Source organism: Coturnix japonica, chromosome 2 (genome assembly GCF_001577835.2).
Source record: "Coturnix japonica isolate 7356 chromosome 2, Coturnix japonica 2.1, whole genome shotgun sequence".
Classification (NCBI taxonomy): Eukaryota; Metazoa; Chordata; class Aves; order Galliformes; family Phasianidae; genus Coturnix; species Coturnix japonica.
The window spans coordinates 92174242-92199686 of record NC_029517.1 but is presented as its reverse complement, the minus strand read 5'-3'; the positions used below and the strand labels follow the sequence as shown (position 1 = coordinate 92199686).

Below are 25445 nucleotides of genomic sequence, written 5' to 3'. Positions count from 1 at the left end.
ACTTGTTTTTACCTTTTCCCAGTACGTTGTGGTGAGCAGTAAAAAGATACTGTTCTATAATGATGAAAAGGACAAGGACCAGTCTAATCCATGCATGGTACTGGACATCGAGTAAGTACAGCTACTCTTAGCTTTGTGTTGGCAAAAGAGCGCTGTGTTCAGACTGATGAGAGATCCGTCAGCTTGGAATCAAAATTCCATAAATAACTCTGAATTTCCTGTACTAATTGGAAAATATCTCTTTGCCCTTTGCCTGTATTTCAGAACGTTGTTATTTTTCATGGAAGATCCTGTGTTTGGGGTGTTTGGTTTTTTTTTGCATTGCTACGACTAAAAGAGAGAAACTGAATCACAGGATAGTGTGGGTTTTTCTGTAGTCACTGGTCTGATTTTGCAAAAGAGATCAAAAGAGATGAGGCTTATTATGACAGGGACAGAAACAGTGGAACCTACCTGTTCTACCTCTTTTTATGATTTAGTGTTACCTTTTATATATGCGGGTTAAAGTTTGGGATGGGTGGTAAGTTATGGCACAGCCCCCCCCAATATTTTAATGACTGGTTTGTCCTGTTACTTCAAAGAGCTGTTTTCTAAAGCAGGTTGTGATATCTGTGGGGCACACCAAAGTAAGGTACAGACTCTTTGATTTTAGGTCTCACCTCCTTGCCTCATAACTTGTTCTTGCAGTCTGAGAATGGATTGGTGTTGACCAAGCCTAAAGCATATCTAAATTTTCCAGACCATTTCTATTAAAGAGAAAAAATAAATAGTGTTCACTGTATGTTGGTTGTCCATAAGGAAAGATGTTTCATATATCACTGAAGCACATCACGGTTACATGATTGGCTGTGATGTTTGAACAGCTGAAGGTTATGGGACCTTACAGAGAAGTAATTGAAAAAAAGGCTTTAAAATGCGTGAAACAATCTACCAGTGACTAAGAAATAGAGGAGTCTGGAAGGAATCACCAAATCATGGTGTGCCTAAGCTGCCATTTGCATGTAAACAGGAAAAGTGTTATTTTCTCTTTGAGCTGTTTCTTAATCTCTTTTCATAAATATATGTTATAGCTACTGTTGAAAAAAGAGCATTGGGCAGGATAAGCTTTACATCTTCCCCCAGTGTGGGATGATGTTTGTTTCAATTTTAACAGCATTTTCAATGCTTTGTGCCCTGGATTGATCCTTATGATCTTCTGGCATTGTCTGATTGATAACATGACAAAGGGGGGGAAAAAAGCAAAACTGTACTTCCATCCAGGGTTATCAGTATGCTTTTTTAGCAATAGTATAGACTTCCCAGTGTTCTAAGAAAGAATTAGAAAGCCTTTTTCGCAGCTAATTTTGCTAATATCTTGAATATTAATATCTTCTTTCCATGCTATGAAATGTGTTGGTTTTACTTGGGTAAGGCTAACTAGATTTACTAGACAAGATCTATAAGGTGTTGTTGAATTCTAAAAGCATATTGCAGCCTTGAAGTAAGTAATTTTGCTTGCATAAATGAGATTTGGAATAACTTGAAAGCAATATGATTATAGTAACATTTTCTGATTGGTCTTTCTTTTAATGTAGTAAGCTGTTCCATGTCCGACCTGTGACTCAAGGAGATGTATATAGAGCAGAAACTGAAGAAATTCCTAAAATATTCCAGGTAAAAAGGAAGTGAATTGTCATTCCCTTTCCAGTTCTTTTTGAGAAAACATTTGGTGATTTTAGAAATTGTATAGAAATGTTTAATGCTTCAACAGTAACATGCAGTGTTCCTTTTTCAGATTCTGTATGCTAATGAGGGGGAATGCAGGAAGGATGTGGAGGTAGAGTCAGTCCAGCCTGCAGAGAAGACAAACTTTCTAAATCACAAAGGCCATGAATTTATTCCAACAATATACCACTTTCCAGCCAATTGCGAGGCCTGTGCCAAACCTCTTTGGCATGTCTTCAAACCCCCAGCTGCCCTGGAATGTCGAAGATGCCATGTGAAGTGCCATAGAGACCACTTGGATAAAAAGGAGGAGTTAATTGCACCATGCAAAGGTATCAGTACTGCTTATGAAGAGGCAGCTCTGAGAAGCCTCTGTAGGGAGGCCTTTGGTGTAACTAATGTGGCTCAGCTGTGAGAGCACAAGGGGTTTTGCCCAGGTGCTGCTCCACTACCTGGTAACTGAGGCATTCTTTCTGCCAGCTGGTAGTTGGCTGTGTTGGGAACAATGCAGTGACCACATCACCAAGCTGTGCTGACCTTTGCAGAGTGGTTCTTCAGCCACTTCACAGATTGGGGGCAGAGTTCCTGCAGTGCTCCTGTGAAATGGAGTATTTGGGATACGTGCTCCAAAAGTCAGTCATAAGGTATCCACACAGCTTTCTAGCATAAGCCTGAAACCAGTGCAAGTTCTCTTATTACTTGAGTATTAAAGTCAAGAAACAAATATTGAAATAATATTTGTAATTTCCCTTGTTGGTTGTAATCTTCTAAAAATATGAACCGTTCGAGGTGTGCACGTTGTTACCGTTGCTCTTTCTGGTGGAACAACTGGTAGGTCGTGTTTCTCATTCTGATAAGGAATTCATCTTTTACTTACAGTGAGTTATGATGTAACTTCAGCAAGAGATATGTTGTTGCTGGCATCCTGTCAAGATGAACAGAAGAAATGGGTGACTCATTTAGTAAAGAAGATCCCTAAGAACCCACCGTCTACATTTGTTCGTGCTTCTCCTAGAACAATGTCTACAAGATCCTCAGCAAACCAGTCATTCCGAAAAGCTGTTAAAAATACTTCTGGAAAAACTAGGTGAGAAACTGCATAGTCTGTGAGTCTCTTTTTTTAACTAAAAACCGTAGATAGCTGTTTGCAAAATCTTATTTAAGAGGAAATCGTGAAATAATGCCATAGTGAAAACTGTAGAGCGGGTGGACTAAACCTGTGCTCAGATCCTGAAAGCAGGAAGAGACAGAATTCATCGTTTCTCCTTGCTCTCTCATTCCCCTTCTTCTCCTGTCCTATGAGTTGGTAGTAAAGCTATTTATGGTCCTGTGTGTTAACCTGTGCCAGGTTTAAAATATCAGTTTTTTAATGCTAGGACATATTACATTTATTTATAATCTGCATCCTCACACAGTATAGCATGTTCCTTTTTCCAAGAACAATTGAGTAGGTGGACAGTTTGAAGTGGAAACTAAGGAAGGGTCATTCTGGATTGCAGGACATCAACTTGGAAGCACTGACAAAAGTTCCTGGCATGAAATGTGTTTAAATGCAGACTTCTATGCACAAGGACTCATTGCGATGTTATGGAACAACCACCATAAGAGGCATACAGTAAAAAAGGATAGAAAGAGTGATGATTCTCTTGTCACTGTAATCAGCACTAAACCATAGGTGATTGTAGTCTGAGCTACAGGTACGCTCAGGGAAGGTACTTAAGATAACGTTAACCAGGGATATTACTTTAGGCCAACAGTCAGAAAACTGGAGAAAAGCAAAGAAAACATTTTCATTTAGTGTCTGTTAGTTTTCCCTTTCTGAAATGTGTGTCTCTGCCCTATTTGTTTCCTGTCTGTCTTCCTGTACACTGTTGGGTAAGCAGGTCCTTTGGAGCAGAACTTCAGCTGCTCCTAATGCTGCCGACCACCCCCGCAGCTGCCACGAGAGACTTCCTACAAAGGGGCTCTTACATAATCAACTGATGTCAGATTTGCAGGTTGTGCTTCATTTCCATCTGTAAGGGACATTTCTCAGCCTTTAACGTAAAGAATGATGTCAGTAAAAGAAAAGTGCATTTTTACTGTCTTCCTGGAACGTATAATAATAGGTTTCTCTTTAAAGGTTGAAATGGAATTGGAAAGAATTACTGTAATATGCTATTTGCGTGCATCTTTTAACTATATTAATTGGGATAATCTGAAACAACACTTAAATGATCTTGATGGTACATTTTAGAAATCATTCCCTGTTATTTGAGTATATTTGTTCTTCCCCTGTGCTGCCAGACGTTGCCCATGCAAAGCACCCTTCCTTTATTTCACATTCTCACAACTCAGAAATGAATACTTACATGATATCCTGCTCTTTTCAGCATCTTGGAGCGCGGGCTGCGATGTGTGAATCGAACAGATAACAGTTGTTTGACTCTCCAAGAGTTTGGCCTGAATCCCTCACCAAACTTGTTGATGTAATTGATATTTGACCTTAGAAATTTTGTTTCTTCCTTATGCTTAACATGCAAATAGTTTCTCAGAACATGTAATGAATCTACAGCAAGCCTCTGTTTTACCGCTGCATATTATAGGCACCAAGTATGGAGGAAGAGGAATATTGAGCGTAAGCAATTTAGAGAGGCACAGCTGTTGGCCAGCGAGAGCGCTAGGTACGTGTGTGCTGCCAGCCTGCTGTGCTGTGTGTGAGATGTATGCAGGAGGCAGCTGGGGAGCCCACACAGCTCACTGGTGCTTGAGGAGCTGCTAGGGCGGCTTTGCAGCACAGCGGGAGACAGCTGACACTGGGTTAACTGCTGCAAAATGGGGCTTGCGTAGCTTGGAGACAATGTGAGCAGATGAGGAAAAGATACCGATCGTGTAAGTATTAGAAAAAGATGAGATAGGAACTTGTTCTGAGCTGTTTTGTTGCGGATGTTTTCTAACTCTCAGACACGTTTGATGCTACTGCTGACCATGAAGCAGTTAGTGACTGCTGTGAAGAATTCCCTGCTTAAGGAAAGTACGCTTCTCGTGCACCTGATGTTTATGTAGTTACATAAACATATAGAAGGTGTTGCATGCCGAGCACTTAGCTGGGATTGGACGCTATCTGAGCTAACCCAGCAGCCTGTTTCCACTGTAAGAGGAGGATGTTCCTTTTTCAGTCTTCCTTCCCTGTTCTCCTGTTGTTGCTCCTGGGTAGGTACTTGAAATGATCCTTTTTGGTCCTTTGAACAAAGATTCACAGTTCAGTGTCCTGAATGTCAAAAAGCCGTAGCCTTGGTTCACTGAGCTGGTGAGTGGAATCAGCCCCCTGGGAAGTGCGGTGACTGAGCTGAAGGAAGGTGGGTAGGAGAGTGGGGTGCTTCTCTGGAGTCAGGAAGGTGGAAGTGGGAAACTGTTAGTCCTTTCAGGTAGCAATGGGTTAGATTGGCTTCCCTGAAATCAACACTGCACCTTGCAGTTCTGACCCTGACCTCTTCACTTTGGGAGGGGAGAAGGGAAGCAATGGTGATTCCCATGGGATCTCTGTATCGTAGCTTTTGCTAAATATGTGGAATTCTCTTGGCAAGTGGTACGGCACAGTCTGGTTTCACTGATGGATACAGACTTTATTACATCCTTAAAAACATTTAAGAATATTTCATTTAGGTCTCATCTGGCTTTCTTTGTCAGTGGTGGGCAGTGATATTGTGGAGAACTGCATCAGACCCTTTAAAGGAACTTCAAACATAAGTTACTTCTTAGTCCTATTCTTTAATAACTTAGTCACTAAGAAATATGGATTGTAACTTCATGATGAATTTGCCAGCAGATGCAGTACTGCTTCTAGATCTGAAACTACACTTCCTAGTTTACAGCAGGCTGATTTATACGCAGTGTACTTGGACTTGAGCACCCCGTGAAGTAATGCATGTTTCAAACAGACCTCCCGTGCATCAGATGAGCTTTGGCAACTGCATGCGCGTGCTCTTAGCCCTACAGAAGCCTTTCCTAGCCCTGTGAGGGGACGAAGGTCACCTTATGTTTGCCACAAGAACGCTTGTCTGCTCGGAATGGTTTACTGGTAAAGTTGCAGTAATGTTATCATGTCTGATGTCTGTGTTCACTTCACGTGGTCAGAAGTGAAGAGCAGTTGGGAAGGTTGTGTAGGTACATTCTTATTATTGTACGTGTCAATTGGAAAAAAATTAACACGTTTTCTTCTCTGAAGTTCTGAACAAACATGCAGAAATGTTACGAAGCAGATTTTTAACACTTGGTATTAACCGTTCTTTTCCTTTGTTGCAGCTAACCACGTGTACAGTGCTTAATGGAATCTCATGGGATGCGGTCTGAAAAATGGCTTTTTAACCACACAGAGCAGTGCAGATGGGCTGTTGTTCCTTCCAACATAACTATCACAGGCTTCAGGGTTAAGATTGCTATTACTGTCTCCTCCTTGCTTTGGCACAAAAGCACACTGAGGGTGTTTAATTGCGGGTTTGCCTAAAGGTAGATTAGATTAATTATTACTGTGTAATGCAAGTTAAAGCAAATAAAGCTTAGCTAGGTGTATAAAAAAAAAAGGTGCTGCCTTTTTTTGGATATAAAAAGAAAAAAAAGCCGGTAAATCACAATGAAACGCAGCCAACTTTCTTCATATCAGTGAAAGAAGAGGACTGTTTACCCTTGGAAGGGGATATTTATATCAAGATGAGCATATGAGACTAAGTAGAGGAGGAAGGTTTCTCCATGAGAAGGACTGCAATTGCTTTCAGGACTCAACAGTTGTGCTCTTGAAGACTGCAGAACTAGCTTACAGACGAAGCCTTATCACTTGAACTTCAGTGCCTTCACTGCAGAGTTCTTAACAGCCTTACTGCTGATCACCCACTATGGAATGGATCAAAGGGTTAAATATCTTTACATTACGCTTTTCAAAATACCGATTCAGCAGGTTTGTAAAGGGGGGGAAAGCCAAGTAATTGCCTTTAATCTATGCATTTTTGCCAAGCCATACTGAATTATTTTACTATTAGAGGCATTAGAAACTAACAGGAAAAAGAACCGAGTTTGGAAGCATATTTTGGGGTACATCATGTCTGTAATTGAATACTGTACTGCTTTACAAATTCAAGAGATAACCTACATTAAGTTAACAAACATGTATGCACTGTTTGTAATGTAAATTATTCTTAGAACACTTTTACTGGGTTTTACGTTGTCGTTTTAGTGCCTTAATTTGTGTTAACTGTATGATTGCCATGTCAATAATTGTAGAAATATAAAAACTAAAGAAAGGAAACCTCTGAAAAGACCTGTTGCGTTATCAGTGGGTTTTGCTGAACTTGGTTTGGTTGAAGTATTGTAGATGCTGGATGCATTGTCTAAATTAAATACCATCTTTGAATGGGAATTCCTCTTACAAAGAAAGACTGGGTCTGGTTTATAAGGCAAGAAACGTGCGGGCAACGGGAATAAAAACAAAAAGCATATAGCATAAAAGCTTTGGGTAATTCAGGAATGTCAGTAAATGCTGTCGGCCTCTTGCTTTGTAGCAGGAATGCATTCATGGTTATATGGGCAGTATGGTTTTATTTTATATTATTTCTTAACCGAATACCTCCTCAGTAATTTATAATGGCTTTGCAGTTGTGTATTAAATAAGAAGCACTGGAAAACTGATTCGTCCTTAGGACGATTTGCATGTTTCAAGTGGTATTGAAAGCCGCACTGATGGATATGTAATAATAAACATATCTGTTATTAATATGGTAATGACTCTGTGCTCATTTAATGAGAAATAAAGTAATTTATGGAAGGACTCTTCTGAAAACGACTGTCATGGTGTTTTCTCCTGACTGCAGTTTATACACGGTTCTGAGCATTCAGAGCCTGCGATGGGTTCCAGCACAAAGTACGTTTGTATCTCAGTGCCTGGGAGACTGGGAAATATTTAGTTACTGTTTGATGTAGAAGAGTAAAGACCATCCCAGATTTTTTATTTCCTTATTCTCCTGGCCTGTTGTAAGCTATATTTATAATTCCAGCGTGCTTTGTGCTTGCGAAAGTTCTGCTGTAGAGATGCTTCTTCCTTTCTGGTACAGAAAGCCCACTTGTTTGAAGGGAAGGAACCCAGCGAATGTTCAGAAGGAAAAGGCTGACCAAACAGCACGTGCATCCCTGGGTAATCCACTGAGGTCTGCAGAAGAGTGGGCCAGTAGGGACAGCATGCAACTGTATTGCCCTCAGAAGGTCTCAGTGATGGGAAACGCAGATCAGCAGAAGGAGATGATGTAATTTCAGAAAGTTCCTCTATACGGAGGTATTGGCAATATCAGCAACTTCCAGAGCTGTGAATGAAGCACACTAAAGATGACCTTTCAGATCTAGAATCGCTTGCAGCATTGCCAAATTGCAAAACAAATGGGGCTACTCTGACCTGCTTTGAACCCCTTCTGTGAACTTCTGAACCCCTATTGAGAGGGGAAATAATACATAAATATGATTATATATACATTATGATATTCCTATACCTGTACAGAGCAATATCTAGAGTAATAGAGAAGGCCTTGTAAGCCAGGTCATTCACCAGGATGGGTTAGTTTTTATATTGCTTTTCCAGCTTCTGTAACTGGCTACCTCTTTTCTGAATGATTTCTTAACCTTCCTTAAAAGAAGTTCTCATATCTTGTAATTCCACGTTTTATGAATATGAGAAGAATTGTGTAAAAGCTGCTGCAAACCGATACTGACCAGAGGAAAGAGGGGGGAGGGCTTGTAGAAAAAACATTATTTCTTCTACAGGTTGCTTGGTAAAAAGCAATGAAAGTGATGGCAAGTAGATGTAGAGGGCCCTGCACTGAGTGAGACAATGGTGATGTACGGGACACCTGGAGAACATGAAGGATGTTTTGCTCATCATCAGCCCTGGAGTGCTTTGCTTAGCATTAGTTTAGACCAGAAACGCTGTGGAACAGTGAAGCAGCATTGGGTTTTCCAGAGGCACCATCCCGAAGGGGTGCGAGGAAACCAGCGGGACATTTTGGGGCCGTTTCATTGTGGCATTATCCTTATTTCTACATGGTTAAGCAGCGGTTATTTTATTATATGTACATATGTACATGTAGTCTATTAGTTAGACTACAGCACGCTATGTGCGCGCTCCCGCCGCTCTGTGAGGAGCAGGCCGCAGCACCACGCGCGCTCCCGCTCCTCCCGCCCGCTGCTCCCTGCCCTTCCGGCGCTGCGCACGCAGCCCGCCCCGCTTCCGGCAGCGGCCGCGTTGCAGCGTCATCGTGAGGGGCCGGTTTGAATGAGATCCCGAGGCAGGGGCCGCTCCCGACCCGCCGCCGCCCGCCCCTCCTGCCCGCCCGCCGCTTCCCTCCGGTAACGCCGCTCCCGCCTTCGCGCCGTCCGCCATGCCGCTCTTCTCAGGTGAGGCGGAGAGTGAGGCGGGCCGGGCGGTGCCCGCTGAGGGGAGGCGGACGGGGCAACTGCGGGAGGGAGGGAGGAAGATGTGCGGCCTGTACCGCGATGGAGCCGCCCTCCCGGCTGATGGCAGCGGTGGGCGGCCGTCCTGGGGCAAGTGGGGAAGGCCCGTGACTTGGGGGGGCTCAGGCTGCACAGGGAGGTTGTGGATGCCCCGTCCTTGGAGGTGTTCAAGGCCAGGTTGGACGGGACCCTGGGCAACCTGATCTAGTAAATGTGTATGTTTGGTGGCCCTGCCAGGCAGGGGGGTGGAACTACATGATCCACCTGTACTGGGGACAGGGCTCCAGCAGCTCTGTTTCCATGCAGGTATGGAAGGTGCTGCTGAAACTAAGCAGTAGCTCAGACTGCCAAAATACTGAGTTCCTGGGTTGGAAAGGACTTTAGGGATCAAGTCCAACTCCCCTGCTAACATGGCACTGTCGGGTTAGTGTTGCATTAAGGGAAGCAGGAGGTGTGCTGTTCCTTGTGGTTTGTGTCAATACATGCTTATCACCTTATGTTTCTCAGTGTGGACAGTAAGGTTTGGAGCCGAAACTATGGCTTTTAAAACTGGCCGAAAGAGAATGGAAAGCTTACCTGAATGCATGTCCCAACTTCCTACAGAAATTAGTTTGCAGTGGACAGCACCGCGAGATCGGAAGAGTTCACTTCATGTCTGCTTTGGTGAAGACTTGCCAGAAGAGTTTCTGATTCTCTTCTGTGTGCTTATTGTTTGTAGAAGTTCTTAGGACACTTACTGCCTACAATAGGATCTCTTTTAGGCGTTGTAAGGGTGTCCCCTAACATCAAGGATGTCAAACTGTTTCGAGATGTTATAAAGTCCGTGACACTGAAATGTTGGTTCCGACTTGGTAATTATGTTCTTTCGGCTTAGGAAATAATCTGGTTTCAAAATACTTCTGTTTCCAGTTAACGTGAAATGGGGAAAAGAGAAATTTGATGGTGTGGAGCTGAACACGGATGAGCCTCCAATGGTCTTCAAGGCTCAGTTGTTTGCCCTGACCGGGGTTCAGCCGGCTCGACAGAAGGTCATGCTTAAAGGAGGAACCCTGAAGGTAGAAACCCATTTTTTTCTGCATTATTTCTGATCTAATTACACTGTGGTGTAGTTTTAAATCACCTTCTCACTGTTTTTCACTAAGCTGCTGTGCTTGTTCAGCTCTTTTGCTGTTCCTTTTGACCGTTCAGAATCTGGATGCAACTTTTTAGCTGAAGAAAACTTTGTCCGGTGCTTTGCTGGAGGTTTACCTCTGTGTGATGCAACATGGACAACTTTACTAGCAAACTGCTTTACATCCAAGCACCTTATTGAGACGGTGGCTTGCTTGGTTGCTTTCTATTTTCCTTAGGCAAGGCTAATGTGTAAATCCATCATAATTGAGAATTTTTGGATGTAACAAAGTCGTATATTTAGAAATAAGGGTTAATATTAAGGAGAACGCTCACATGTCTTTTGGTGGAAAGCAAATAACCTCTCTTTTATTTCCCTTCACATACAGGATGATGACTGGGGGAACATAAAAATAAAAAACGTAAGTTCTAAGCAATACCTGCATTTTACTGCCTTGAGATTTATTTTGGCCTATAAAGAAGAGCGTAAGCTTTTGTTTCTGTGTGAGCTCTGTTTGAGTGGGTAGTTCCTTTACTAAAAGCCGGGCCTTGATGGACAATAGTTATAGAGTTGTTGCACCCAGGTGTTCTTACCCAGGTTTGAATACCCCCTGTGGCGCAAGTGGTAGAAGTGCCGCTCTGCTACACAGAGGCTCGAATCCCGGGGGTTGGACTCGATGATCTCTAAGGTCCCTTCCAACCTGCACGAGATGAGACTATTACTGGCTCCTCACTGCTGCTCCCTGTGCTGGTGATGCTGAAGCAGCTGCTCTGCCTGCTGCCTTTCTCATCAGCCTTCTGAAACTTGTTCTGCTGTACTACATGGCTGTTGTTAAAAGCAAAGCTGTGGGTTGTGCTTATTCAGACTTTTCAGTTTGCTCAGTGAGGAAATGAGAAGTGAATGTGTTTCTTACCTGTATAACACTGAAACAGGCAACCACAGAGATTGTTGTGTTTTCAATCATTTTCATTTCTGTAGGTGTCTTGCAACATCACTTTATTGAGCAGATTGAGCAAGTTAGTGTTTTTTAGTGATTCTTACCCTTGCTATTAGCTCCTGAGCACCTGTTGGAGCCTGTAGAAATAATTTGCAGCTCAGTTGCACCTTTCCCCAGGGAGGTAGTTGAATTGCCATCCCTGGTTGTGTTTAAGAGCCGTTTGGATGTGGTGCTCAGGGATATGATTTAGTGTAGGGTTGTTAGAGTTAGGGTACTATGGTTAGGCTGCGGTTGGACTTGATGATCTTCAAGGTCTTTTCCAACCTGGGTAATTCTATGATGTAGCAAAGTTGCTCCAGTATATCATAGTCTCATTCTTTTCTGCGTACTCTCACACTTACAGCTGCCTTTATCATTTTAGCAATGATTTGTTCAACTTGTAGGGATTTATTTTATTATATACTGTTAAAGCAGTTTTTCTCTTCAGCTCATCCTTTTCCTTAAGGTGCTCACATAGCCATTTTTCCCCTCTGATGGACCTTACTCTGTATAGATGTTTTCCTCTTGAATGCTGACAGACTCCCTTTCCTTGTAGCAGTCCTGGAGGCATGGTAACACGATTTCTTCTTTATTCCTTGAATTTGTCCTCATGCCTAAACTGACTTTCTGATGAGTTTAACATCCTTGGAACGTGCCAAGCCAAAGGGTGTTACTTCCTGTCCCGCTTGCTTTTCAGGTGGGAAAATAAAAGTCTGTACTCAGAGCTGTGGTCCCAATTTTGGCCAGCATCTGTCTGACGTGTTTCCCCAGACTCTTGGCTAAACAGGAGGATCCTTTTTGTTTTGAGAATTCTGATTGTGAGGTCTTGCTGGCTTTTTTGATTGAGGGTCTCAACAGCTGCAACTGTTTTCCAATTGGAAGTCAGCTGCTTGGTTATCCTTGGTTCCGAGGTTCTTTCTGAAAGCTAAGGGAGAGTAGAATATTTGCTCTGAAGTCTTCAAGATGAATAATCCCCAGTGTCTATCAGGAAGGGAGCTTTTTTGAACACTTCACATTTGGGTTACACCGTGATTGTTTAATTTAGTCCTGTTTGGAATCTCAAGTTGTCAGCTACTGGCAAGAGATGAGTCCTATAATCATAAGAGAAAAAAATAGTTTATTTCTGGGGAAATACATCTAGTATGTTAAAGGCTTCATGTTTTCTTGTTTCTAAGAAGATAACTGAGCTTAAACATTTATTGCTGTTTTTATTGTGTTCCCAGGGGATGACCTTATTAATGATGGGCTCTGCAGACGCGCTCCCGGAAGAGCCCATTGCTCGGCCTGTCTTTGTGGAGGACATGACAGAGGAGCAGCTGGCTTCTGCTGTAAGCATATTTCCAGCTTCAGTTCCTTGTAAACTTCTGAATAACGACAAGTTTTATGTATTTAAGTTTTTTAAGTACTTTTTTCTAAGTTGCTTAAAAGTGTGTTTTGAATCTGTATTTCTTTCGTTTAGCATTTATATCTTCCTAAACGTGAAATTTATATGGGTAACCCAGTTAAAGTATGGGATGTACTTTAGAAGTCCAGTTTCTAATGCTGTCTTTAAGCAGGCAGTTGAGTAAATACTCTAAAAAGAGCATTGCTGGTGCTCAGGGATATGATTTAGCAGAGGGTTGTTAGCGTTAGGGTACTGTGGTTAGGCTGCGGTTGGACTTGATGGTCTTTGAGGTCATTTCCAACCTGAGTAATTCTATGATTCTATGATTCTTTTAGAAATGACATATAATATCCTCATTCTGCTGTCCCAAGCTCTTCCTGGGTAAGAGATGCACAAAGGTGTTTCCTGCCTTTGTAGAATAGAATCATAGATTCTCTCAGGTTGGAAAAGACCGTAAAGATCATTGAGTTCAACCACAACCTAACCCTAGTACTCTAACTAACAGCCCTCTGCTAAATCATGTCCCTTGAGCAAAGGGACATGATATGTCTTCATGTTTCTGAAGGGAAACCAGAGGTAGGTTGTGTTCTCGTTTGTTCTCCTTGCAAGCATTATGCTTCATAAACTTGTCTTTCTAAAATCAAAGTAGGTTTGACATTATTGGGCTGGGATTGGATTATATGTTTCCCTGGTAATAATGGAATCATTAAGCTTCATGCTTTTCCCTGACAGCTGCTCAAATATGCAGGATATCTGCAAAAAAAAGAGCTGTTACGTTGTGATTTATGGTGGTTGCTGAAACTGGTTAGCACAGTTATTACTTGGCCTTCACGTTGGTCAGAAGTTGTGTAGAAAGAGCAGATGGACGGTCTGTCACACAATTCCAGAGAAGAATTTAAGTAATGCTTTTGTCTCTGACTGTGAACTTTATCCCATTCAGAGCCCTGCTGAAAACTGTTTATAATTACAACACCAGTGTTACTTACAAGTGAATTCGTGTGGAAATTTCACGGAAATAGAATTTTAAGGTCAAAACTTGAATTGAATCATAATTGAACTTTCTAACTGACTGCCTGCTTGAAGAACATGCTCAATAAATTAAACGTGCAGTGCAAAAGGGAAACAAAGTGTTCTTGGATGTCCTGTGAAAGCAATGAATTGTGAAATAGATTAATACGGTCAGAAAATGGCTCTGGAAAACTCAACGGAGCAGTCTGATGGAACGTTCTAGGTTTTACTCATCTCCCATGGTTCGTTTTCTTGCAAGTTTATGTTCAATTTATGTTCAATTCCACTGCTCTATTCAAGCACCCTTGTAAATGTTTTGGTAGATGGAGTTACCATGTGGATTGACAAACCTTGGCAACACTTGCTACATGAATGCTACAGTTCAATGTATCCGCTCAGTGCCAGAAGTGAAAGAGGCCCTTAAAAGGTAGGACTCGGTATAAAAATACCCTGACCAGAATGTTTTCTTTAGCTTATGAAATTGCATGTATTTTGTGGAACGGTCTTTTAAAACTATGATTTACCTCAACACTCGTTAAATCTGGTAAGGATTAATAGAACGAACTCTGCTGAACTCTGAACCTTCTCTGTGTTACTTGTATGGCCATGCTCTTTATGAAAGAATTATATGTGACTCTTCTTCCTTTGAAGAATGTATTTTTTTTAAGATTTGGTGACTTTGTAGCATAATACGCTTTCAACTGTAAGATTCTGAAGTTACTATTATCACAGAATCACAGAATGACCCGGGTTGGAAGGCACCTCAAGGATCATGTAGTTCCAACCCCCCTGCCTGGCAGGGCCACCAAACACACACATTTACTAGATCAGGTTGCCCAGTGCCCCGTCTATATACCTACTATTATCCTTTTGGTACTTGGAGATAAAAGAACAAGGAGTTTTTGGGAAAGCCATGGATGTTAAAGGAGGAAACTGGGGTTTCAGCAGTGGGTGGGGAACGGAAGCCGTGTCCATCAGCGTCTATTTCATTAGTTCTGATTGTGGAATATCTGCGATTCTGGACTAGAATATCGAAATGACCAAACTTCTTTTTTTTGAGGAATCTACTAGAAACTTCTTGAACATCATAAAGATCAGAGGAGTAAAAGAGTGATGAGCCTGAATTTGTCCTCACACACAGAATCACATAGATTCCCTGGTTGGAAGAGACCTCAAGGATCTTGAATCCACAACCCCCTGCCACGGGCAGGGCCTCAGCTTCCACGTTTAATACTAGACCAGGCTGCTTCCAGATGAATTAATTGTGAAAGAATCATTAGCATGGAGTTCTCCCCTGGAGAGCTGGCCTCTGTTTGGCCTCCTCTGCTTGATGATGACATGGGATGGTATTTGGCAGTGGGAGAGAGGTGAATGGTCTTGAATGGGGAAACTTACTGTATGGCTTTGATTCAGCTGTTCAGTTGATCTCTGCAAGGGTATTCCCATTTTTGAGGCACGACATGAGGCAAGTCTCCTGTTCATCACTTGAAGTCCAATATGAGATTGCATAAGAACATGAGGCCTTCCTTTGGCTCTAAGGCTTATGTCCTTTGAGGAGGGCTGATGTTCCCCATGCAGGTGGTAAAGAAATCATTCAAAGGGAGGTACTAAGTTCTCATAATGTGGGCAGGCTCTCCTATATTTCCAGTGTGGGAAACGCTGCTGTCTGTTCCAAAATGCATCACCTCTCTCTGTTTTTCTTCTGCTATGAAGAGAGGAGGACTGCCCTCAATCTTTGTGTGTTTTATCTCCTGTCTGTGAACGTGTTTTTTCCATGCATCTAAAGCAGCTGTGGCATATGTTTCAGAAACAGGGTTAGCTTCTACTCAAGTATTTTCTTAGTTTCTTTAAAAAAGGATTGCATCTTTGAGGAAAATGGATCAGGGAGGCAGCATTTGTGTATTCTCGAGGTTGCCATGTGCTTGCAGAATAGCCAAGACTTTGCTGTGAGTGTTTTCTTCAGTTACTTTGATTTTAATGATTGACTTCTTTTGATACGTTCCTTTAAATTTGCTTGCCAGCTTGACTGCTCTTCAAGACTTGAGTGTAAACCATTAAAAATTCTTCTCTTCTAGATATGGTGGTGCCTTAAGAGCTTCAGGAGAAATGGCCTCTGCTCAGTACATTACTGCAGGTTGGTGTTTAGAGAAAACACAGGCTTTTAGGCTAGAGTGTGATTTCCTGATAAACTGAGCTGAAAATTGCAGCTAGAGCCTGGCGTGTGTTTTTTCAATGCATACACCTTAGGAATTTCAGATCTGCTAGCGTTGGAGAACTCATTTCACTTGGCTAATGGCTTTATGGGCTGCAGAGCATACATCACAGCATGTTACACTAGGAGAAATATGCTCAGTGTTGACTAGGCTCAGATAACAGGCATTCATATCATATTGTGTTGCATGTAGGCACATAGAATTGGAGCTCTCTATGGCAGACTCCATCCATCTGCTGTTTGGGTCGTTTTGTGTAGGAATATTGTCATGAGCAGTTCTTGGATTCACTTGATGGTAGGCTAATACCTCACCCATAGCATATGCATTTTATTTATCTACTTATTTTTTAAATGCCTTATTTTCTGAGCTTTATTGTTTGGGTGGTAGCTGATGCTTAGTGGTCTCAGTGGCCTTAGTGAAGAACCTGAAGAACCCTAGTGGCATAAAGTAACTTTAAAAAGGAAAGTTATTCTTTGTTGTGGTGATCTGGGTGCTCACAGTGTGGGAGCTCACGATGGCCCCTTATCTCCAAGTTCTAACTAGAATTCTAGTTAGACCCCTTAGACTTGAGCAAGGGTACTACTTGTCCACTCTTTCTTTTTTTACTCTATTTCATTGCCCCACTATGATGCTGGGCCAGGACACTGGGATTTCTACCAGTCCATGTAAGGAAAAACAAAACAATATAAGGAAGGAGAGGTCAAGTTTGTGGGTATGCCTGCTGATCGAATTGTGGGGTGGTAAGTTCAATGGTTATTCTGTACAACCATGCCTGCCCCTCCCCTTTCCACTGCCTTTACTTTGCGTCCCTTATTTTCTTTTTAAGGTGACAGCTCTGCTTTCTAGGAGTTGTAATGGTTAAAGATCACAGTTACTCGTAGTTAACTGTCTGGTGCTGAGCTGGTCAAGAACTCCTGCATGACACGTAGGGTGTATTTTTAAGCTGCTGTGTCATTTCAGTTTCCCCAAGGTCTGTAAATGAGTTCTTTAAAGAGGGGCAGAAATTGACCTTGGTTCCATATCATGTTGCCTGTATTCCCCAGTTCAAGAGTTCTGTTCAGTAATCTCTCTGCTTGTGAGTTAGTGACTGAGCGACCCTACTTCACGGGCTGGTTGTGAGGGTTAAGAGACATTTCTGAAGTGATCTGTTGATGTGAACTGCTATCAGATGATTTGTTAAGGTGTACGTGAGAGCATTTCCAGAGCCAAGAAGAAAGCTGCACGTATTGTCATGCAATCATATCGGTCGCTAAATTGCACACAGTCATTGAACTGTCTGCACGCATGTATCCACATACTTCTTTTCCTGGCTATGAAGTCAAGCATGAGTGTTTTCTAGGTGTTTAAGCTGGGAAAAAAATGGTTTATTTTTTCTTTCCAAGTAGTTGGTGAAACTTGAGCCGCTCTAGAGTATGGATTGTGAGTGCCTTCTGGTCTCTTTAGCCGTTGTCTTAGTGTGAAAACATTGTTCCTTAGATGTGTCTTAAATGAAATCCAAACTGCTCAGAAACGTTCTTCTGTTAGCAGCCAGGAGAGACGAAGCACGATGCGTCAAACTCAGAATTGTCATCTTTACCTTTGCAAAGTCGTGTTGACAAATGAGATTTTAGGTGCACCTGTTTTGCCACCTGGACAATTTGGCCCCATCTGGGAAAGATTGAGTTGGGTGCTGTGAAGTGATCAGTCTTTAAATGTTGCTGTCATTTTGCTGTTCTTTATAAACCTCCTGCTGTGTTAGAAATGTTTTTCCACTTCTCAAAACGTTCACTTTCTTTTCAAGCTCTTAGAGACTTGTTTGATTCCATGGATAAAACCTCCTCCAGTATCCCACCTATCATTCTCCTGCAGTTTTTACATATGGCCTTCCCACAGTTTGCAGAGAAAGGTGATCAAGGGCAATACCTCCAACAGGTAAAGAGCGATTATTAACTCACTGCTTGAAAGTTCTGCTTTATCTTGGAAGTCTTAACACAACGCTTATATGTTTGTTTTCCTTCTTCTGTGTAAATGATGTAACCCAGTATGTTTTGGCTTTTGTATCGTGTGGAAATGTGAAGTGTAATTTCAAGCCTTATTTCTGAAAGGATACAAAGATAAGTTATTAGTTAGGGAATTGTTATGTTTGGTTTTACAGTGTGAGGATGGATGATTGTAATGCTGCTCTTCAAATCGTTCTGCTGTTTGTCCTATTTCATGTTCCGTTCCTGTCCCTAGGATGCCAATGAGTGCTGGGTGCAGATGATGAGGGTACTACAGCAGAAGCTGGAAGGCATAGAAGGTGATACAGTGATGGAGGTAATTGTGGTCTCACTCTAACTGGAGTCAGAATTTATAATATTGTACCTAAACTTCACATAAGTTTTTAAATCATCTGCTCACTGAGTTCTTTAACACGTGTCTGTAGTCCAATAAGTGCAATTACTTTCTGGTCACTGATCGGGGCAGTGATGTCTATTTTGCAAGCTGTGCTGTAGTGTATTTTTTGGAGTACTTTTCATTTGGACCTTTTAGGGAGTGTTTTGGACCTGGGTGGAGGTGGATTGACATGTATATGGCAGCTCACCATGGTAGCCTATGAAGCTGGCATGCAAGAATCAAAAAATGCTAAAAGAACATCTTTGTGTCTGGAAAAAAACAAAACACCAACTTCTTCTTAGATATACAATTGCTGTTCTAAACGGTGAGCTGACAACCTGATAAGAAATAAGTTTATATGATAAAATCATGGGGAAAAAGCGACTCTTTTCTTCCTCTGCAAATGGTTTTCTGGAGAATCGTGGCAGCAGAAAGCAAACATTGATAGGCTACTATAAATTTTAAAGACAGATTTAACTTGTGATATGGGACGTTTTGATTGAAATCTTGCTTGCTGATATGCCTTGAGGTGGCCTATGAAATTGCTATAAACGCACTTCTAAAAAGCATTACACTGCATAAGGGGATGGACTAGGAAAAATGCACCTGAAGAAAGGTGAAGGTACAGGCTTCAGGGGATTGAAATAACGGGTTATTAAGAAGATTGTTTTTACATGTTATTTAAAGATATGTCATAAGAGGATTTGTTTTACAGACAGACTCTGGAGCTACAGCTTCTAAAAAGAAGAGTTTAATTGATCAGTTCTTCAGCATTGAATTTGAAACTGCGTATCCTAAGGACTAAGGCAAGGCATACGGGGTGTTGGTGATTTTGTGCTTCTTTAATGGAGTGCAGGGAGGATGAAAAGCATCATCTGAAGCAGCATGGGAAATAGAGACTTGTCAGGAAATAAAGGGAATGATGTATTGCAGGATACATCAGCAATTAAAGTTAAGTTTGCGTATATTTTGAGAAGGAGAGGAAGGAAAATAATGGAAATTTTCAGGAAAAAAAACCCCAATGAATTTAAATACCAGATTTCCTTCCCAGAAAAGGCTTCCAATTATCTGCTGTGAGGGTTCTGAGATGTTTTATCCAAGTAAAAGTAATTACCTTCCTAAAATAGCCTTTTGTTTTTTTTCCCCTGGGCTTTGCAGATAATTTTGGTGTATTTAACATGGACACATGATGATGGCTTGAGATGAGATTGATTTCTCAAGAAATAAATTAGACACGTATGGAACAACATGTAAGAAATGTACTCAGCTCCCAACTTTCTAGTAGATTTTTTACAGTAAAAACTAAAAGGAGATGACCACAAGGGGATTACGTGTCCTGCCAAGCAACCACCGCTTGCCAGAAAGAATTGTACTGTGGGCTTTGCTTTTTTGAAGTAAGGAAGCATCCCCTAAGACAAAGTGTTGTATCTCATAGCTTGGTAGTAATGAAGAATCATAGAATGGCCTGGGTTGAAAAGCACTACAATGCTCATCCAGTTTCAACCCCCTGCTATGTGCAGGGTCACCAAACACCAGACCAGGCTGCCCAGAGCCACATCCAGCCTGGCCTTGAATGCCTGCAGTGATGGGGCATCCACAGCCTCCTTGGGCAACCTGTTCCAGTGCGTCACCACCTTCTGTGTGAAAAACTTCCTTTATAATATCTAGCCTAAACCTCCCTTGTCTCAGTTTAAAACTATTCCCCCTTGTCCTGTCACTGTCCACCCTTGTAAACAGCTGTTCCCCCTCCTGTTTATACACTCCCTTCAAGCATTGGAAGGAGTAAAGAAGTTGAAGAGTAAGGATCTCATATTCTGGGTCATACATCTTTCTCCTTGCATTGTGATGTCTTCTGTTCCTCAAGTATTTGAGAGGAGCAGAATGAGTAATTAAGAGGGAATGATGAATAGGCCAATGGCAGGAGGAGACCTGTTAGGAAAGTTGGGTTGCAATCCTGAGTGTTATTATGGCAGCATTTGTAGGATGAGTGCATTCCAAGCAGTCATAAAAGTACCTTGTTAGAAGAAAGTGGATTAAAAAAGCCCCATGCGCAATAACTTGGATGCATTGATTAGAAGAATGTGTGGAAAGAAAGGAAGAAATAGACTTAATTACAACAGGGGGGACAGTTTTTCCTAGAGCAGCTCGTTCAGTAGTTCAGCTCCTTGGTGCACAATGGTTTTCCTTAATTTTGTGAAGCATGAAATGTACAGAAGCCGAAGAAGAAGAGGTAACTAAAGGAAAGGAGAATCAGCTCCAGCTCAGCTGCTTTATCAATCAAGAAGTGAAATATCTGTTTACGGGACTAAAACTGGTAAGTCGTTATGATTTTTATTTAATTGAAATTCCAAATGATTTGGGTTTTGTGGTGATAGTTTTATTTATTGATTTTTTTTTTTTAATTGACCCCCGACTTGGAATTCACCTCTGCTGTCTGAACTTCAGTAAGTTCCAAGGCTCTTTGGGATGTTGTAGATGGAAGTGGGGATGAATTATGTGTTCATACAAAGCAGACTTCAGCAGAGCTTTTTATTGTTTTTAACCCCGCTGTGGTCTTTCTCAAGCAGGCATCCATATGCAAACCAATGCACTGTAGTTTTAACAGGAGATATTTTTCTTCTATCTTGCATTACAGAGTGAATAGAATCATAGAATTGCTCAGGTTGGAAAAGACCTTATAGGTGTCATCAAGTCCAACCACAACATAACCATGCTACCCTAAGTAACAACCCTCTGCTAAATCATGTCCCTGAGCACCACATCCAAACAGTTTTTATACACACCCAGGGCTGGCGATTCAACCACCTCCCTGTGCAGCCTATTCCAATGCTTCGCAACCCTTTCTGTAAAGAAGCTTTTCCTGATATCCAACCTAAACCTCCCCTGGCACAACTTGAGGCCATTTCCCCTCATCCTGTCACCAGTGAGAAAAGGATCATCTGGAATTCTGATGCTGGATTGCCTGTACCAATAGAATCCCAGTACGAACAGCCAGGTCGGTCCTTCCCTGACTTGGGGAAGGCCCCAGCAGCAGATCGTTGCCCCCCATCTCCTTATACACAGCTCTGCCCGCTTGAGACCAGCAGCTGAGAAATGTGCAAATATTTGTGCCGCAGGAAACTGGCAATTAGAGTTGTGTTCCAAGCATGACATGGCACAACACATCCATAACAAGACCTGGGTTCTTCAGTCCTTGACTGTGGTTTTCTTGTAGAGCAATATTTTCTGCAGAGAGAAACAGAGTCTTGTGATGTCTTTTGAATGGTGGACGTGGAGCTGGACAAATGAATGGCTGTGGTGGTTGTGCCAATGGATTTCAAAATGCCTTATGACTTAATGGCTGATAGCAATGGAACGGATCAACAGAAGAACGTTGAGTTTGTTTATCCGTGCTGTGCTTGAAGCTCAGTGCTTTATGATGGACCTGTCTGTTGTGCTTTTTTGAACAGCGTCTTCAAGAGGAGATCACCAAACTCTCTCCGACTCTGCAGAGAAATGCACTCTATATCAAATCTGTGAGTGGTAATTCTCTTGTTCTTTCTGGTGTTTTTTTCTTTAACTGCTGCCAGTTTTCTATCCTAAAACACAAACTGATCACTGCACGCAATTGATGTTTATAAAGTACCTGAATATCCACTACTGAGAGATTTAAGTTCAGTTCTAGATGATTTCTTTGAGTACAATACTATATACAACTACAAGAGGGGAGGCCTTCTTTTATTCCTCTGTGTACCCTATACTTTGGGATGAATGGTGTTTAAGGTACAGATGATCTGTGAATATGTCTGAATTAATAGCATCTTCTAAACTTCTTTTTTAGTCTAAAATAAGTCGCTTGCCAGCGTACCTGACCATTCAGATGGTTAGATTTTTTTACAAAGAGAAAGAGTCTGTGAATGCCAAAGTTCTTAAGGTAAGTTTTCTGCATGTTAAAGCTTAGTTACTCTTCATGCTTTTCATTATGAGTAGATGACTAATGTTTGCAGGTTGTTAATTGTTTTCTTTAGAATTACTTTAAAAATATTAACAATACAGCTTCATTGCTTGAGTGTGAAGCAGCTTTGCTGCTTGTTACCATAGAAAACCAGAATCACTGAGGTTGGAAAGACCACTAAGATCACCTACTCCAACCATCAGCCCATCCCCACCGTGCCCACTGACCACGTCCCTCAGTGCCACATTCACACAACTCTTGAAGTGCCTCTAGAGAGGGCGGCTGCACCACCTCCCTGTGCAGCCTGTGCCACTGCCTCACTGCTCCTTATGAGAAGAAATTTCTCCTGATATCCAACTTGAACCTCCCCTGGCACAACTGGGGGCCCTTTTGTCTTGTTCCTGGGAGAAGATGCTGACCCCCAGCTCACTACAACCTCCCTTCAGGTAGATATAGAGAGCGATAAGGTCTCCCCTGAGCCTCCTCTTCTCTGGACTGAACACTCCCAGCTCCCTCAGCTGCTCTCCATAAGACTTGTGCTACAGACCCCTCACAGCTTTGTTGCCCTCCTCTGGACATGCTCCAGGGCTTCGATGTCTGACTTGTTGCTAGGGACCCAATGGTGCTACATGGCAAGCTGTGCTACCAAAATAGGCTGGAGGGGGGAATTGAGGGACGGTAGAATATACATTGCTGTACACGCTTCAGCAGATGAAGTTGTCACAATACATTAAGTCACATTGAGTTGGGTTTGGTGACTTAGGGAGAATGCTTCCACGTAGAGTATGAAATTGTGCACAGTTTCTTTCTGCTGTTTACTTCCTAGGATGTGAAATTTCCTCTCATGCTGGATGTGTATGAGCTGTGTACGCCAGATCTTCAGGAAAAAATGGTTTCCTACCGATCGAAATTCAAAGATCTTGAAGACAAAAAAGTAAATCAACAGCCAAAGAATGTGAGTCCTGTGGCAGTTCCATGGACGCTGATTAAATGCATTGCACTCCTGAAATGCTTTCAAACAAATCTTAAGTATCGATGCTATGGGCTGTGGCATTATATGCTTATTATGTCTCCTAATCGAATGAGAGTCTTTGCGCATAGTTGTAAAGCAGTGCGTGTTGGCGCTTGATTTTCTCATTACCACCTTCTGCCAACAGGTCCCTGGCAGGGAATGGAACCTTCAGTTGCAGGGTGACTTTGGTCAGGGCAGTGCATGCTGCAGTGGTTAAACAGAATTATAGGGGGTGGAAGGGACTTCTGGGGGTCTTCAAGTCCAACCCCTTGCTAAAGCAGTTCCCTGCAGCAGGTTGCTTTGGAAAGTGGTGCTATCTAAATGAGGTTTGTGGAGGTTCAGCTAGAAGTAATTGCAGTAGAATCTGTTTCAGATTGGAATAAAAAGAAGTTTAGTTGTAGAAACATGCTTAATGAAATGCACAGTGGGTATTTATTTGGTGATTGTGCCAAAGCTTTTTTAAAGCACGTCCGCATTAATTCAGCTCATTCTGTTTTCCAGCTGAGTAAAAGCGACGGTGCACAGAAAGAAGTTAAATACGAGCCCTTTTCTTTTCCTGATGGTGAGTAGGGGGGAAGCGTATCTGCTTTAAAGTCATTTTCTATTTGCTCATGCTGAAGTGGGATCAGATAGAAGGAATACTTGAGATCCTTCCTTTTGGTGCATATTAACCTTCAGCAAGTGATGGAAATACGAGGAATTGAAAGTTTAGGCAAGTGTCCTGGCTGAAAGCTGCTGCTTTACACATATAGAGATGTGCTGTAAAGAGCGTTTTACACAGCTGCTTCAGTGTGCTCTTAAAAATACTAAGATTGGTCCTTTAAGAAAAACTTATGCCATGTTTTTCTTTCTTCCTTTCAGATATTGGTTCTAATAACTGTGGCTACTACGACCTGCAGGCAGTGCTAACGCATCAGGGCAGATCGAGTTCCTCTGGGCATTATGTGTCCTGGGTTAAAAGGAAACAAGGTGAGAAGAAAGTAAAATGGTGCTGGGAAAGGAGGGAGCTGAGGGCTCTCTTGGTGCTGTCCCTCCGTTACAAGCGATGCCTGTGTTTTCCTTGCAGATGAGTGGATTAAGTTTGATGACGACAAAGTCAGCATTGTCACACCTGAAGACATCCTGAGGTTATCTGGGGGAGGAGACTGGCATATAGCCTACGTTCTACTCTACGGGCCGCGCAGAATTGAAGTAATTGAAGACGAAGCTGAACAGTAGCCTTCGGTTCTGATCGTTCTGCCTAGGTGTGAAATAAATGTTGATTACTGATCACTTCTTTAACCCCAGAGCTTTCGCAGCTGGATATACATAATTGGTTCAGACCTTTTCTTGTCAAGAGGGACATTGTTTAAAAACCAGTTTAGTCACTACGAGACTGGACTGCCCACTGCCGTAGTGACCATCCTTACAATAGCTTTAATGTCTTGCAGAAGATCGATTTCATTTTTAAACGACCCTCTTTTCCCCTCCTCTTCCTCTCTTATGTCATCAAGTATTTATTACACACCTACTCTCACATGTGTTACTCTTGCATGGTTCGTACCACAGTGCAGTGGCTGTCCGTCCTCTGCCTCCCTGGCGGGCGGGTGGAAGACAAACTGTTGCCTCCTTGCGTAACTCAGTGCTGCTGCCCATAGCCAACAGCTGTGGCTCCAATCAAGGGTTTTGCCCAGCCTGACCTGCTGATCAGTCTGCGCTGTTGCTGCCATTTCATGACTTTACAATAAATTGTGATCAACACTGTGTCTCCATTAAAAGAAAAAAGAAAGTTGGTGGCTTGATAGCGTAGTTAGTACGTGTCTGTTTTCGCTCCTTGAGCCATCGCTGGTCAATGTCTTACAGCAGGCACCGAGGAAAGGCACTTCATTTTTAAGCTGTAGAGAGGGGCATGGATCAGTGCACAGGCTCCTGTTCAGCATCTTCCCCTGAGGGTCAGAGTGCTGCTGGTATTGATGACAGTGAGGATCACATCAGGACTGGGGACAGCTCCACCAGCCTCATGCCTTAGAATCATAGAATTACCCAGGTTGGAAAAGACCTTGAAGATCATCAAGTCTGAACAAGTCTTGAACACAAGCACTGAGATTACAGTTCATGTTGCAAGAACTGGTAACAAATCACCAAGCACAGCTGCTTCATTCGCTATCCGCTGGGGCCTTCCTTAGCACCAGCCTTCCCAGTGCCAAGGTGGCCACATTGCTACAGAGCACCATGGGAAGTCATGGGTGTAAAGAGATGCTCCAATCCAAATGGCCATTGGAGATGCTTCCCCGATGGT

General features: G+C 42.3%; 2 protein-coding genes across 5 annotated transcripts in view; both read left to right on the top strand.

The window, feature by feature from the left end:
• The window catches only part of ROCK1 (Rho associated coiled-coil containing protein kinase 1), a 76589-nt gene extending 69073 nt beyond the window's left edge, over positions 1 to 7516 (top strand). For 2 of the 4 annotated variants that reach the window (XR_004306194.1, XR_004306193.1), the window contains one exon: positions 23 to 111. Coding sequence is in view for 2 of the 4 variants with exons in the window: in XM_015855292.2 (XP_015710778.2) it covers positions 23 to 111; positions 1575 to 1653; positions 1775 to 2036; positions 2584 to 2791; positions 4290 to 4367; positions 5989 to 5992 (720 nt within the window). In the remaining 2 variants the exon portion in view is untranslated. Of the gene's footprint in view, positions 1 to 22; positions 112 to 1574; positions 1654 to 1774; positions 2037 to 2583; positions 2792 to 4289; positions 4368 to 5988 lie in introns of those variants that run through there. The other 2 variants (XM_015855292.2, XM_015855291.2) reach the window with 2 other exon arrangements.
• A 1426-nt stretch (positions 7517 to 8942) lies between these two features.
• USP14 (ubiquitin specific peptidase 14) lies at positions 8943 to 24948 on the top strand. The gene is made up of 16 exons (XM_015855334.2): positions 8943 to 9117; positions 10084 to 10229; positions 10674 to 10706; positions 12485 to 12589; positions 13977 to 14080; positions 15729 to 15787; positions 17647 to 17777; positions 18081 to 18161; positions 18937 to 19010; positions 20421 to 20535; positions 21671 to 21736; positions 22042 to 22134; positions 22982 to 23110; positions 23669 to 23729; positions 24029 to 24136; positions 24234 to 24948. The coding sequence occupies exons 1-16, from the start codon at positions 9102 to 9104 to the stop codon at positions 24383 to 24385; spliced, it is 1473 nt and encodes a 490-aa protein (XP_015710820.1). The 5' UTR covers positions 8943 to 9101; the 3' UTR covers positions 24386 to 24948.
• The last annotated feature ends 497 nt before the right edge of the window (positions 24949 to 25445 follow it).